Genomic DNA, 15,575 nt, shown 5'->3' on the forward strand with positions numbered 1-15,575 from the left:
AAGCAAATTCTAAATTGTGGTATTCACGCTACATACAAGCATTAAGTATGATGGTCACTCCCTACTGTAGTATGTTTGATCACACTCCATTTTGTCAGGGTTTGTGGTAAGTAGTACCCAAATGCAACCAACACAAGGGAATTGTGCAAAATGTTTTAATAACAAAAGGGTGCCTACTTACAAACAAGGAATCAACTGAACAGAAGCTGAAGCACAGGGAAACACAGGGGATACAACAGCAGGTAAAACCAAGGACACTTGCAGAAGATATGAACAGACCGAGGACAAACCAGACATGAACAGGCAATATTGAACAGACTGAGGACAAACCAGACATGAACAAACAAACCGGAGCACAGAAACTATATAGACACAAGGGAGGCAAGGGTGATTGAACACAGGTGAAACACATTAGGGCGGGGCAGACAATCAACACACAGAGAAATGGTACCAAGACAGGAAGTAAAAACATTGAGACACACAAGGAAACCAACTACAAAATACAACAGGAAGTGACAAAATCCAAACAAACTCAAACAGAAAGTGTCTGCCATGGCAAACCATGACACATTTGCTGATACAAAAGTCAGGTCAAGTGCTGTGTTGTGTGTGCTATTATATTGTGTTCCTTCCCTATTATTAATGCACACCAAACAGTGATCATCAATAAATTCTTCACCAACTAATCCATTTGCATCAGTGCTATTGCTTCCTCATAATGAATTATGTTAAATGAAATCCTCACACCATATTACACTATCTTGCAGTGTTTGCCCAACATCCTCTTAAATACTCAGATTATTTTTCCCACATGAATTATAATTGTTAATTTTATCTATTTTAACTCTTTAAATTCAGATCTTATTCATTCATTCATGATCTTTGTCTACCTCCACAACCTGTATCTCATTTTACTATTTTGCTGTCGTTAGATACCGCTGTCTTGTCACTTATTTTATGCATTCTGAGTGCTCTCCCTTGCTGTCCTCCATCCTTACACATAACCAAAAATGGTCCTTCTCATAACTGTAGCTCTCCTTACCAGTTTCTTTGTTCACGTATTTAGTTAGCTGAATTACATTCCAGTTACTGAAAGCTCCCCTTTCATGAAAGTTTAACAATTCCGTTGTAATCTCCTCACATCTTTTCCACTATACTTGCTTCCATGTTGCAATCTCTTACATGCGATTTGTTCTTAGGTATCTATTTAATTAAAGGTATCACAATTTACCAGTATTGATGATAACCCAACTATTAAAAAGTATATATGTATATATATATATACATATATTATATATGATAACGTTGTTCCAGTAACTGTTGTCAATAAGACAGAGGAAACATCATGCGACGGTCATGGGCATATATGCAACATGAGTCATGGTTTCTACACGGACGTATTTCACTTCCGGACAATTCACTCGCGACCAGACTCCAATCAGCATCGCTTTTCGTGTCTGTGTCTCTTAGTTCGTGGCGTTTATTGATTTGTGGGGTTTTTTTCATTTGGAAAAAGCTGCTGACTTCACTGTGTGTCTTTCATCAGCTTCTGCTTTCATCGCTGGGTTTTATTTGACACAGGCGGGATGCAGAGTTTTTGAGACTTTCTCTGGGAGTTTTTTTAAGAGTTGTTTTTTTTTTTTTTTTAAACCATGGCGTGTGGCGGAAACGGCATGTCCGGTAAGTTTGATGAGGCTCCCTCTTCAACTCATAGTTGAAATCAAATTAAAGAAATACTGTAAAGGATACACTGTGACAACATCAATGTAGAGAGCCCTTGGTTTTAATTCTGTCAATAATGCAACATTTTCAAAGTGTTTTATTTACGATGATGTTGGTTGAATTTCTCCACAGATGAGAGGATAGGGGAAGCACTGATCAAGGAGTAAGTTTCCATAATTGTCATTTTTAAATTGTTTTACTCAGTGACATTGTATAAATGAATGAAAAATCAAACAGCCCAAAACTATCATCATTGTTTTAAAACTCAAGTCTTTATTGTACTTAATATTATGGGCTGCAACCGATGCATATTTTCATTATCGATTCATTTCAAGTTAATCCATTAATCATTCAGTCTAAAAATGTACAGAAATCATCATCACAAGTTTCCAGAGCACCAAGACCCATCAAAACCCATCATCTTACAACAATAATAAACTAAACAGTTAGTCAACTAACCCAACTCTGCAGCCTTAGTTTAGTTTCATTTTCATTTCACCATAACAGCTCTTACCATCTTCCAGTAAAACACACCTCTCATCAGCTATGTTGTATGAGTCATAATGACTCATATAGGTAAGACAATAAATGGAAAAAGTCACTGAACTTTGTGAAGCTGGGTGTGCCAGCATCATTGATTTCTTGTCATCTTAAAAATGGCAACAGCTAAAATTAGCTTCATCACCTTTTACTGTTTTCTGCATAACATGTCTGTAGGTTTAAAACAAATTTGGGCCTTTCATGCTCAGACGTATGTTGTTTTTTGGGTTGTCCATCCCTCCGTCCCATTCTTGTGGACATGATATCTCAGTAACACTTTGAAGGAACTTCTTCAAATTTGGCACAAACATTCACATGGACTCAAGGATTAGATTTCACACAAATGGTTCATAATTTATATGACTCTGGATCAACAGGGATGTAACCTGAAACTAGTCTGAGTGGAAGAAGCAGACAACCACAAGGAGGTAATTCTATTTTTTTTTAGGTTTCAGGGGCAGGTCAGTGAGTTTATACTGAACGACTAAATTAGTCAGAAAGGTCAGCATGCAAAATGAAAATTATTGAAACTATTTTTTTAAGTGAACTGTTGATGGTGATGGTCCCACAGTGCACACAAAGGAAATAGAGGAGATATAATGTGAATCTTTTGTAAGACTATGTTTATGGCTGCTGTGACGAGTCACCATAATCGACATGTTGACGTCAATATTTTAAGTCAACGCTTCATTTCCCATACATTGATTTATTAACTGCCATATATTTGTTTTCTATTTTATCATTAATGGTTGCACTGCTTCTCTGTTTCTGCTCTCTGGGTGAGCCAGGGCTGCATACTAAGTACACACACACACTCACTCCGATCAGCCATAACAATATGACCACTGACAGGTGAAGTGAATAACTAACTAATAATAATTAATTATCTCGTTACAATGACACCTGTCAGTGGGGGTGGGGGGTATATTAGGCAGCAAGTGAACATCTTATCCTCAAAGTTGATGTGTTGGAAAGAGCAAAATGGGCAGCATAAGGATCTGAGCCACTTTGACGGGCCAAAGTGCGATGGCTAGATGACTGGTTTAGGGCATCTCCAAAACTGCAGGTCTTGTTGGGTGTTCCTGGTCTGCAGTGGTTAGTACCTACCGAAAGTGGTCTAAGGAAGGACAACTGGTGAACCGGCAACAGGGTCATGGGCGCCCAAGGCTCATTGATGTGCATGGGGTGTGAAGGATAGCCAGTATTGTCCAATCCCACTGTTGTATCCTTGGTTCAGTTCATGATTGATGTTCAAGTGGGATTGGGTATATACAGGATTCAGTTGTGTGATATGTGGTGTGTTGCAGTGTGAGACCACGGGGTGGCGCTCATTCATTTGCATGTTAGTAAAACAAGAGATCTTCCCGGGCAGTTAGTAGCCGATGTGAGTTAGTAGCCGATGTGATTAAGTTAGCCGATGTGATGTATCATGGATGCATGTTTTCGTCAGTAAAAACCCTGGAACGACATTGAGGAGTCCTGCTTCATTTTTATAGAAGTTACAGCTAAGTTCCCACATTTTTTGGTGCCGAAACCCGGGACACGGGAGACGAAAGAGTGACGACGGAACAGTTAGCCGATAGCTGCAACTAGCCGAGCAACGGCAGGAACCGGGACAATGACGGAACGGCTACAGAGGCTAAAACAAAGGCGAGGTATTGTGAGAGCCTCGACGACGAAGCTGATACGGGCTATCGAAGATGAGTCATCTAATGAGGATGTGAGTTGGGAACGCATACGAGAGCTGCTGTCCATGTTATCGGTGAAGGAAGCGAGTCTCCTGGAGCTGGAAAAGGAGATAGAAGAGGAGATACCGATGGACGAGCTCGAGGCGGATATCGTCAAGGTTGTGGATTACCAGGACAACCTCACCCTCTGTAAGACTCGAGCTATGAGAATGATTGAAAGACAAGGAGCCGCCGCGGGCGGAGGGATGTCGCCGCGGCTGAGCGACGTGGGCGCCCACTCGAGCAGAATGACCAGCAGACCATCGGTAAAGTTGCCCAAGTTGTACATCAATAAATATGGCGGAGATATATCGATGTGGCAAGAATTCTGGGACCAGTTTCAGACTGCAATCCACGAGAATGGTGAGTTAAGCAAAACTGAAAAGCTCACTTACCTGAAGTCATATTTGGTGGGTCCAGCAGCCAGAGCCATCGCGGGGTTAAAGATAACGGAGAGCAACTACGACGCTGCAATAGACATGCTCAAAGAGAGATTTGGAAGAAAGGACCTGATCGTGAGTTCACACATGTCTAAACTGTTAAACTTAACACCAGTTAAAAGATCTTCAGACATTGTTGCTCTCAGAAGACTTTATGATGAGTGTGAGGTCCAGATCAGAGGCTTGGAAGCAATGGGAGTAGTGTCAGACACATATGGAGGATTGCTGTGCCCCATATTACTGCAAATGATCCCAGACGACCTTGCTCTTGCTTACACGCGTGAAGTAGGCTCAAACCATGAACTGCAGATTCCAGAGCTCGTTGCCTTTCTACAGCAAGAAGTTGAAAGCAGAGAGCATGCCATGCACCTGACCAAAGCAGGAAGCCACAACAAGGAATCGCAGTCCCCTAACCAGCACAGACACAGACCTGAATCAGCAAGTGGAAAGTTCAGGAAGCCAAGTCTGCCGTCAGCTGCCATGCTCTACACCAGCAGCTCACAGTCCCCTCCAGGTTGTATATTCTGTGACAGCACAAGTCATAAATCTGAACTGTGTACAGACAACACACTTAAACTGCGAAAAGAAAAGCTGAAGAAAATGGGACGGTGTTTCATATGTTTAGGACAGCGACACATGGCTAAATTCTGCAAAACAAAGGGAGTGACATGCAGTGTGTGTGGACGGAGACACCACCCCACGATGTGTGAAAAAGCTGAAACGAGTGAAACCCAGAACAGCGCTCCGGAAACAACTTAGGCTGTCATTTCATCCGTGGCCCCTCACACAGTCAAGACAAGCACAGCAAAGCAGAACACAGTTCTCCTGCAAACAGTAACAGCATTGGCAGAGGGAATACGAGGAAAGAAGAAGGTGCGTTGTCTGATGGACGGAGGAAGTCAACGGAGCTTTATCCTGGAGAAGCAGGCAAGGGCATTAGGATTACCTGTTAAGAGAAAAGAGATTTTAAAGCTCCACACCTTTGGCAGTGACACACCAGTGACTATGGAACGAAACGTTGTGAAGTTAATTCTGCAAAGCATCTGTGACAAGGAGAAAACCCTTGAGATTGAGGCTGTGGAGACGCCGCAAGTCAGCTCTGCCATCATGCAGGTTCCAGGAGAGCAAATCCAGCAGCAGCTGGAAAGAAGAGGACTGACATCAGCAGATGTCTCAGGCAGCACTGACCAGGAGCTGGAACTGTCCGTCTTGATAGGTGCTGATGTCTACTGAAAGATGGTTTCTGGCAGAGTTGAAAGACTGTCAGACACCTTAGTTGCCATAGAGACTATGTTTGGCTGGACTGTGCAGGGCCCAGTGTCCATGTTGAGCATGAGTGAAACTTCATGCATGAAGATCTGCACTGAGGAGACCATGCAGGTTTCAAAACAGCTGCGAGCATTCTGGGAAATAGAGTCTCTGGGCATCTCCTGCAAAGGTGAAGAACGAGCAGCAGACGCTGAGGCTCAAGAACACTTCAACAGGTCAGTCAGCTGCAAAGAAGGGCGATATGAAGTTAAGTTGCCATGGCATCAGGACACAACAGAGCTTCCAGACAACCTGAGAATTGCCCAGAAAAGATTTGAAGGTCTGAAAAGAAAACTGAAAGCTGATGTGACACTGTTCAAGAGATACAACGATGTGATAGATGACTATCTTCAACAAGGAATATGCGAGGATGTCCCAGAGACCAAAGACACAGCTGGAGCAGAGAATATCTACGTCCAGTACTACTTGCCTCACCATGCTGTGATAAAGGAGGACAAAGCAACGACCAAGCTGAGGGTCGTCTTCGACGCTTCTGCACATGAGGAAGGCTGTCCATCTCTTAATGACTGTCTGCTTCCCAGACCAAACCTGAACCCAGACCTCCTCAACGTCCTTGTCAGGTTCAGGTTGCACCCTATTGCATTCACGTCAGACATCACAAAGGCTTTCCTACAGATATCCGTCGCAGAAGAGGACAGAGATGTGTTGAGGTTCCTGTGGCTCACTGGACGCCCTGATGACAAGAACACAAACCTGCGCGTGCTGAGAATGGCTCGTGTGGTGTTTGGTGTGACTTCAAGTCCGTTTTTGCTGGCAGCCACAATCAGGAAGCACCTAGAAAAATACCAGGCAAGTCATCCACAGGTCATTAACACTCTGAAAGACTCCTTGTATGTTGATGACTTTATTGCCAGCTCAAGCAGTGTTGAAGAGGCTCACGTGTTGACAACAAGTGCAAAGAAAATAATGTCTGATGCCAGCATGAACCTCTGTAAGTGGACAACAAATTCACCTGAACTGAAAGCAAGGTGGCAGCAAAGTGACTTTGACTTCGCCATGAATCCTGAGACAAGCGGCTCCGTGTTAAAGGTGCTCGGCCTAGTGTGGAGGCCAGAGACTGATGACTTTGTTTTTGACCTGAAGCACCTCATGGACATTTTTAAGGACAAAGAGAACACAAAGAGGAGCGTCTTGCGCTCTTCAGCCAAGCTGTTTGACCCCATGGGCTTTCTGACACCATTCACAATCAGAGTAAAATGTCTCTTTCAGGACATGTGGCAAAGAGGCATCAGCTGGGACGAGGAGCTGCCAGATGATCTCTCACAAAGCTGGCAGCAGTGGTGTATGGAGCTCCTTCAGTTCCATCAGATCGTCATTCCCAGGTGGTATGGAACTGTCATGCTGCAAAACAGTCAAGCTCAAGTTCTTCATGTTTTCAGTGATGCAAGTGAGAAAGCGTATGGGGCAGCGGCTTATCTCCAAGGACAGACAGCTGAGGGTGAGTCCATGACAAGACTGGTCATGTCCAAGTCCAGAGTCGCACCCATTAAGAAACTCACATTGCCACGCCTTGAACTAATGGGGGCTCTGATTGCTGCGAGAATGGGGAAACAATCTGCTTCAAGCACTGAACATGCAGCCGAACCAAATCCGAATGTGGACGGACTCCATGATTGTAATTCACTGGATTTCCAGTTCACCGCACAGATGGAAACAGTTTGTTGCCAACAGAGTGATGGAGATTCAGACCCTGACCCCAGCGGAAACCTGGTCCCATTGCAGTGGGAAACTCAACCCAGCCGATCTCACTACAAGGGGCCAGACAGTCACCAGGCTGAAGGAAGAGGAGCTTTGGTGGTCAGGGCCACAGTTTCTGACTTCAGCAGCGCAGCATGAGTCTCCTGATGAAAGGCTCTGTGAAGAGGAAGTAAAGACTGAGCTCAGACCAAGTCATGTCACAGTCCAGCTCAACAACATGGAGCAAACATCTACAGATCCACTGTTACAACTGCAAAACTACAGTAAGTTGAGAACATTTTTCAGAGTCACAGCATGGATTCAAAGATTCACGCACAACTTACGCTCACGTGAAAAGAGACAAGGAGAGCTGACAGCTGAGGAGTTGGCTGAAGCTGAAAGATACTGGATTCTGCAGGCACAAAATCAAGGTTTCCAGAGAGAGAAAGGTGAATTAAAGGCAGGAAAAGACATTCACAGAGGCTCGAGAATTAGAGATCTGAAGCCATTTCTGGATGAGCACGGTCTGATCTGCCTCGGAGGAAGACTACAGCACTCAGACATGAGCTTCGGTGAGCAGCATCCATACATCCTGCCTTCAGACCATAGACTCTCTGAAATGCTGATCAGCTGCTGTCATGAACAAGTGATGCATTCAGGTATGAGAGACACTTTAATGCAACTAAGAGACAAATATTGGATTCCACGAGCCCGACAAATGACAAAGACAATCATTGCAGCCTGCACTACATGCAAAAGATTCAGAGTAAAGGCAATGCAGCAGACGACAGCACCCTTGCCCAGAGATTGTATAACAGAAGCACCTCCGTTTGAAACTGTTGGAGTGGACTTTGCCGGCCCTCTGTTTGTCAGGGTTAAAAAGGACAAAGTGGAAAAGGCATATATAGCACTGTTCACCTGTGCTGTGACAAGAGCAGTCCACCTGGAGCTGGTCTCCGACATGTCAACAGAAACATTCCTCCTGGCATTCAAAAGGTTCATATCCAGACGAGGCCTATGTAGGACAGTGTATTCAGATAATGCACGCACCTTCAAACGAGCAGATCAAGACATCAGAGAGCTCTGGAAGAGCATCAAGGAGCCTGAGCTCTTAAGGTATTTCACAGAAAAGGGCATCAAATGGAAGTACATCGCAGAGCGAGCCGCCTGGTGGGGGGGCTTTTGGGAAAGACTGGTGAGATCAGTTAAAACATGTTTAAAGAAAGTGATGGGAAGAGCTTCACTGAGCTTCGAGGAAATGACGTCTCTACTGGCAGAAGCAGAAGCAACAATAAACTCACGACCACTTACCTTTGTTTACAACGAACCTGAAGAGCCTAAGCCCCTCACTCCAGCTCACTTTCTCATTGGAAAGCGACTCGGCTCCCTGCCACCCAAACCCTTTCATGCTGCCAGTCGCACCGCCAGCTCCAGCAAAGAGGAGCTGACACGGAGATGGAAATACCGCCAGCGTCTTCAAAATGACTTCTGGACTCGATGGAAAAGGGAGTACTTACTGGAGCTGAGATCTGCCCACACCACGAAGAATTCACATTCTACCGCTCTCAAGGAGGGAGATCTGGTGCTCATCGGGGAGGAGAGGACACCGCACCAGATTTGGAAGACTGGGATCGTCCAACAGCTCTTTCCAGGAAGAGATGGGCTTGTGAGATCGTGTGCTGTACGCACATCAGACAGGACAATATTAAGAAGACCAGTTCAACTGTTGTACCCCCTGGAGCTTTAATTCCAAGAACTGTCTTCATGGGGGGGAGGATGTTGTATCCTTGGTTCAGTTCATGATTGATGTTCAAGTGGGATTGGGTATATACAGGATTCAGTTGTGTGATATGTGGTGTGTTGCAGTGTGAGACCACGGGGTGGCGCTCATTCATTTGCATGTTAGTAAAACAAGAGATCTTCCCGGGCAGTTAGTAGCCGATGTGAGTTAGTAGCCGATGTGATTAAGTTAGCCGATGTGATGTATCATGGATGCATGTTTTCGTCAGTAAAAACCCTGGAACGACATTGAGGAGTCCTGTTTCATTTTTATAGAAGTTACAGCTAAGTTCCCACACCCACAGAAGAGCTACTGTGGCACAAATTGCTGAAAAAGTTGATGCTGATGCTGCAGGCAGTGTGATGTTTTGGGTAATATTCTGCTTGGGTCCTGCCATTCATGTGGATGTTACTTTGACATGTACAACCTGCCTAAACACTGCTGCAGACCAAGTCCTCTCCTTCATGGAAACGGTATTCCCTAATGGCAGTGGCCTCTTTCAGCAGGGTAATCCGCCCTGCCACACTGTAACAGTGGTTCAGGAATGGTTTGAGGAACACAATAACGAGTTCAAGGTGTTGACTTGGCCTCCAAATTCCCCTGTTCTCAATCCAATCAAGCATCTGTGGGATGTATTGGACAAACAAGTCTGATCCATGGAGGCCTCACCATGCAACTTACTGGACATAAAGGATCTGCTGCTAACGTCTTGGTGCCGGATACCACAGCACACCTTCAGAGGTCTTGTGGAGACCATGCTTCAAAAGGTCAAAGCTGTTTTGGCAGCAAAAGGGGCTTGTGGCTGTTGAGTGTACATACATACATACATACGTACATACATACATACCTTCCTTCCTTCCTTCCATTCTTTAATGAAAGTGCCAGTGTGTCAATTACAGTTTCTGAGAGAAAATATATCATTTACATTAATACACTAATCTGTAAAATAGTAGATATATAATTCATTAATTGATAGAAAAGTTGTCATTAGTGGCAGCCATACAAATGTTTACCAGAGGTGCTGAAAACAAACAAACAAACAAACACGGGTGAAAACATAACCTCCTTTACCTGGATTGGTCCTGATACTGATACTAAGGGGTTCAGTTGGAAGTAGTGGACAGTTTGGGAAAGGACTAGGGTTTTAAGTCTCTGTTCTCTTCTAGGGTCATAGAGGAGGAGCTGAAGGACGTACCCTCAGAGGACGTCCCACCCCTCACTCCACTGGCTGTGAAAGTGCAGACTGAGCAGGAGCAGAAGGTGGTTAGCCAGCTGAGCAAAATGGTCCGCATCATTGGTGACAGAGTGCAGGGCGACATGGAGCTCCAAGAGTGAGTTTCTCAACCACTTTATCTCAGAGATCATGGTAGAATACTAAAAACTTGTATGACACCTTTTTTAAACATAAACTGTCCCTGTCTTCATTTATGTCTCTGCTGCAGTGCAATAGATGGAGTGGCACAATGCTCTGGTTCCATGGGGGACAGATTTACGGAAGTGGCACACCAAGTGTTTGAACATGGGATCACCTGGGAGAAGATCGCTGTGCTCTTCTATGTTGCTGGCAGGCTGGCTGTCAGGGTGGGTGATCAGACCAGAATGGGTCATGGGAAGATCTGAAGTGGCATTTGTTATGACCCTCGTTTTCTCAAGTTTTTAATTGTTTTTGTTAAATGATGATTTGCAAGGATCACCTGTCCATTTAACAATGTGGGTAGTGTTGTGACTTGCTTTACAATGAGGAAGGTCTGTTCAGCTGTAATGATATCGTTACTCAGGCTACCTTTACTTTTTCACTTTCAATTGCCCACATGGTACAAAAACCTCCTACTTTGAGTAGTATGATAGAGACTGACAGGGAACTGAGTTCTGCACATGCCACAAACTGTGACTGAGAACTGATAGATAGATAGATAGATAGATAGATAGATAGATAGATAGATAGATAGATAGATAGATAGATAGATAGATACTTTATTTATCCCCTAGGCAGTGATGTTGATAGGTTTTCAATGTAGTGAGTCCCCGGGACCCACAGGTGGTGATTTGAGTGGGTCCCTGGGAAATTCAATGGGTCCCATATAAATTTTTTTCATTTCTTATATTTTTCTATTTCTTAAATTGTAGTGTTAAACTCCTTTGATGGTGGTATGATATGGTTATAATTAACGGATATATTCATGTATGTTCAAAATGTATCTGAAATTAAACAAATAAGATTCCAAATCTGAAAAGTTTATTGCAAAACAACTGTCACAGTGGCATGACATACAAAATTCAAATAAAATAGCATTTTTGTAGCAACATAAATAGCACTAAAATAAATTACTAAAATTCAAATGAAAACAAAATGGTGTCTGTAGTACCAAAATAAATTATCAATAAAAGTGCTGATTTTAACACATAAACAAAACATTCTCATCACCATGACAGAGTCAACAAATAAATTTTCACCAAAATAAGACCAAAATCTTCTTGTTTGAACATCAGCTAAATCAAATTTAGTTTTATTTATTTCATTACAGCACGTCCCCAAGACGTTAAAACATTGTCGACATGAGTGAACACAGCATCGAGCAGTGGAAACATGAGTTTATTTACTACTATGAAGTTCGTATCTTTAATTGTTGAAATGAAATCCGCGGTGACTGGCTAATTGTTGTGGTAGTGGCTAAACTAGCATGTCGTGATACTGTACACGGGGATCACGTCTGCGCGGAGTAGATGCGCAGAGGGTTGAAACAGCGCTTGCCTGGTCTGCTGACAGCGAAGTTACTTTTGCTAGTTACTGTGATTTTAAACACAAGTTGTTGTTCACAATGTTTCGTTTTTCATGGGAAAAATGAGTTGCGTCCCTGGGATGCATGGATAGTGAGTTCACTGCGTCCTTTCAGATTTTAATGCGTCAGGGACGCAGGACGCGTACCTAGCAACTTCACTGATGTTATGTCCTCAAAGTGCTGTGAATAATGTATTGTCAAGTAAAACCAAACCAGTTGCAGCCTACAGATGAATTTTATCTATAATAATATTAAAATAATATTATAATAAAAAAATAATATTATCCCTTTAAATCCAAGCAAACCCAGCTTCTTGAGAAGTTTCCTCTAAATTAACGTTACATCATCATGTATGTTTTTTGTTTTTTTTGCAAAAATGTCTCAAATCACAGATTATTTTAAAAAGAGAAATCGCAAGGACAGGTGAAACAGTGCAGAGTGCAGATATAATTAGTTCTTCTAATATGGGAAAAAAGTTAATTTATGCTACTGACGAGATACGACTAATGTGTCAGGACTGAAAGTAGGCCTAGTTCTCAGCCACAAGTGGAAGGTGGAGGAGAGGATCAGAGCGCGAGAGAGGATTAAAGGCGAGAGTACCAAGTCTTTAGGAGTGTATTAAAGCTGATGTTTATTTATTTTTATTTTACAACCCTGATATACTAATATATACAAATATATTGCAGAAAAACTTGCTGCCACTTGTTGCCAGTGCATCATTTGAAACGGCCAGTATTTTGTCATTTCAGTTTGCTTCCAGTGCACTTGCAGTATTTTATAATGTCTGGCATTTCCATTTAGGTATTTTTTTTAGATGCAACAAACAGGTGCATGAAAAGCACTTCATGTTGTAGCTGATTTCCAATGATTCTACAATTTAACTAAAAATCAAATCCCTAGTTTAGCACCATCTTCACTTAGTGTATAAACCTTGTGTTTGTATGTCCCGCAGATGGTGGAAGCTCATCTCCCTCAGTCGGTGAGGGAGATCCTGATGTGGACTGTGGATTTCTTCAAAAACAACCTCCTGAACTGGATTCGGGAACATGGAGGATGGGTATGTCTTATTCCATCTTTCTTTCAGATCACTTTCCTCTATCATGTCTGCATGTGTGCTCACTGGAATGTTGTAAGAGCACTGAGATTTTTGGTCATTTAATCTCTATTTTTTATAATATGATTATATAGAGATTATATAGCAGATTAGATGAAGCTATATTTATTTAATTTGTTTCAGTGTAATGGAGAGTTCTGTATGGTATGCAGGTGCTATTCACAGAAGTCAGTGATAGATGATATCTAATATGGCAGTGGGGATAATGTAAGCCTGAGCATTAGGGGGAGATACCCACAGATAAGTGCTCTGTCCTTTTTAATTGCTGCCGAAATTGATTGTTATTAAATTAGATTTTAATATTAAATTCATTAAATTTCAGTGAATTGTGTTTTAAACGCACAGTATGTAACTTCTGTTGCTAGAAGTCTCTCAACTAAACCAACAACAAAAGACGGCATTGGGTGACATAGTAATATAGCATGGGATCATGGGAGTTGTTGTTTTCACCACCATTGCCATCGGTTTCTCCTGGTTTGGATTCCTTCAAGAGGTTTTTACCAGCAGCTGAAGTATGCACAGAGGTGTCCTCTCCACAACAAACGTAGGGGGATTAAAACAGCTACAAGCAGTTTAAGCCTTAATAAAATTGGAGTGACTTATATGAAAATTCTCCCCCATACAGTTGGCATGAAGGAGGAAATTAGCTATAGAGACCAGACTGTTTTTGTACCAGGCTGTTAACATGTTTATTTCTGCTGTAAAGTTGGACATTTTAACATGGGAGTCTATGGGGATTGACTCACTGTTGGAGCCAGGTTGGTTCACACTTACTGAAACAGCAAGATTTTACTACCCTAGAGAGAAAATCAGGATTGCTCATTAGATTTCTTTTTGATTGTCAACGCTCATTAATTGACCATTGAACATTAACCATTAACTGTTAACGGATAACATCAAAATGTATTTACAATAGAAAAGTGTCTGTAAACTAAGAGTGTGTTGTGTATGCAGAATAATAGCCTCTCCTGTGTCTGGAAATATTGAATAACTTGAATAGTAAATAGGAGCCAGAGTTTGGAATGTATAAACTGATTAACAAAACAAAAACACACATAACATTCTCCAGCACCTAGAGCACTGTAACAAAAACCTCCTCCTCCTCAATCTCATCTTTCTCTTCCTTCTCCTCCTCCTCTGCTCTCAGCTGATTAATGATCACAGGCAACAGGTTCAGGTCAGGTTAGTCTGGTTTGTTAACTGTAAGACAGGTGGTACAGATGCCCCAGTTTATTTTAACTGTTAAATTGATAGTATTAATCTTAATATTCTTATTGTAGGTTCATGTTAAGTGATGAACAACACTAGTGTAAAAGAAGCCTATTTTCTGTTTGCCAGGTTCTATTCTATTTAACTCAATAGCTCATAAACCCTGAATTCTTCTCTTCATTCCAGTGAGACACAAGCACAGCTGAGTTGTTTGCAAACTGTAGAGGAACAAAGAACTTCAGTTGCTGCTTTCATGTCATTAATGTAAAGCAAAGGACATCCTAATGAGTGTGCGTGTGTTCATGTCCACAGATCAACAGTTTCTCAGAGCTGGCGATGGCTTCCATGCAGAGCATTTCATTCATGAGCTCTCAGAGAGTGCCGCTTGTCATCATCTTTATTGCCGGCCTGGCTCTTGGAAGCTTCATCACCTGGAAACTGACCAGATGACTCTTGAGAAACACGTGCACACTCACATATACACCATAATGATAAGACTGTAATTTTTTTTACCTGAGGGTTTATCATTCTGTCCAGATGCCATCATGTCCTGATCACTTGTTGCCATAAGATGGTTTAAACATATGCTTGTAAATGGGTCTCACACATACACTCCACTTTTCTACTTTTGTAATGTTATCTATGCAAAACATGAAAACTTGAAAGAGACAACACTATGTCAAAGATAGTCACATATTTTCATAATCATCAAAGACGTACCGTATCATGTTAAAGAGATACTCTGCTTTCAGAGTAATTATGAGACTGAAACAGGTTTAATCATTCCTCTTTTTCATACTGGCCATTAGTGTTATCACGTTATATCTGCAACAATGCAGTTAATTCAGTCATAACAATTAACATTCTGATTAACAGCTGATGGATTGCGGGTGTGTGTGTGTGTGTGTGTGTGTGTGTATATATATATATATATATATGAGGAACACAAATTAGATTCTGTGTTTGGATGCTGCACTCATTATGATTTATTATTTATCCTGGGCAGCAGCCAAATGTTATTATGAGCTTTTAAACTTTTTGTGTTTAGGAAGAAGAATTTAAATGTCAGACTGTTTTCAGGCTGTTGTGGAAAAACGTGCTGCCATTTTCATTTAACTTAAAAAAACTTTTACTTTAAACAAATGTTTGTTTATTTAAAAACAGCCTACTTCTGTGTAATATGTTACCATATCACCACATGTATTATCCCACAGAGAAATAATAGTAATGTGTGATGGTGGAAAATTATTGGTTTTG

General features: G+C 42.0%; 1 protein-coding gene across 1 annotated transcript; it reads left to right on the forward strand.

Moving 5' to 3' along the window:
• The first annotated feature begins 1,432 nt into the window (after nucleotides 1–1,432).
• Nucleotides 1,433–15,230, forward strand: LOC111236249 (apoptosis regulator BAX-like). The gene is made up of 6 exons (XM_022764909.1): nucleotides 1,433–1,680; nucleotides 1,855–1,885; nucleotides 10,382–10,546; nucleotides 10,658–10,796; nucleotides 12,948–13,052; nucleotides 14,631–15,230. The coding sequence occupies exons 1-6, from the start codon at nucleotides 1,653–1,655 to the stop codon at nucleotides 14,766–14,768; spliced, it is 606 nt and encodes a 201-aa protein (XP_022620630.1). The 5' UTR covers nucleotides 1,433–1,652; the 3' UTR covers nucleotides 14,769–15,230.
• The last annotated feature ends 345 nt before the right edge of the window (nucleotides 15,231–15,575 follow it).

This window comes from Seriola dumerili, unplaced genomic scaffold (genome assembly GCF_002260705.1).
Source record: "Seriola dumerili isolate Sdu_G_001 unplaced genomic scaffold, Sdu_1.0 BDQW01000609.1, whole genome shotgun sequence".
Classification (NCBI taxonomy): domain Eukaryota; kingdom Metazoa; phylum Chordata; class Actinopteri; order Carangiformes; family Carangidae; genus Seriola; species Seriola dumerili.

What these genes read in the sequence shown, in the direction of transcription:
- LOC111236249 (XM_022764909.1), top strand. Translation starts at nt 1,653, where the DNA reads ATGGCGTGTGGCGGAAACGGCATGTCCG. An exon ending in TGGCGGAAACGGCATGTCCG is followed by an intron (nt 1,681 to 1,854) that starts GTAAGTTTGATG and finishes ATTTCTCCACAG; the next exon opens with ATGAGAGGATAGGGGAAGCA. An exon ending in TTCGGGAACATGGAGGATGG is followed by an intron (nt 13,053 to 14,630) that starts GTATGTCTTATT and finishes TCATGTCCACAG; the next exon opens with ATCAACAGTTTCTCAGAGCT.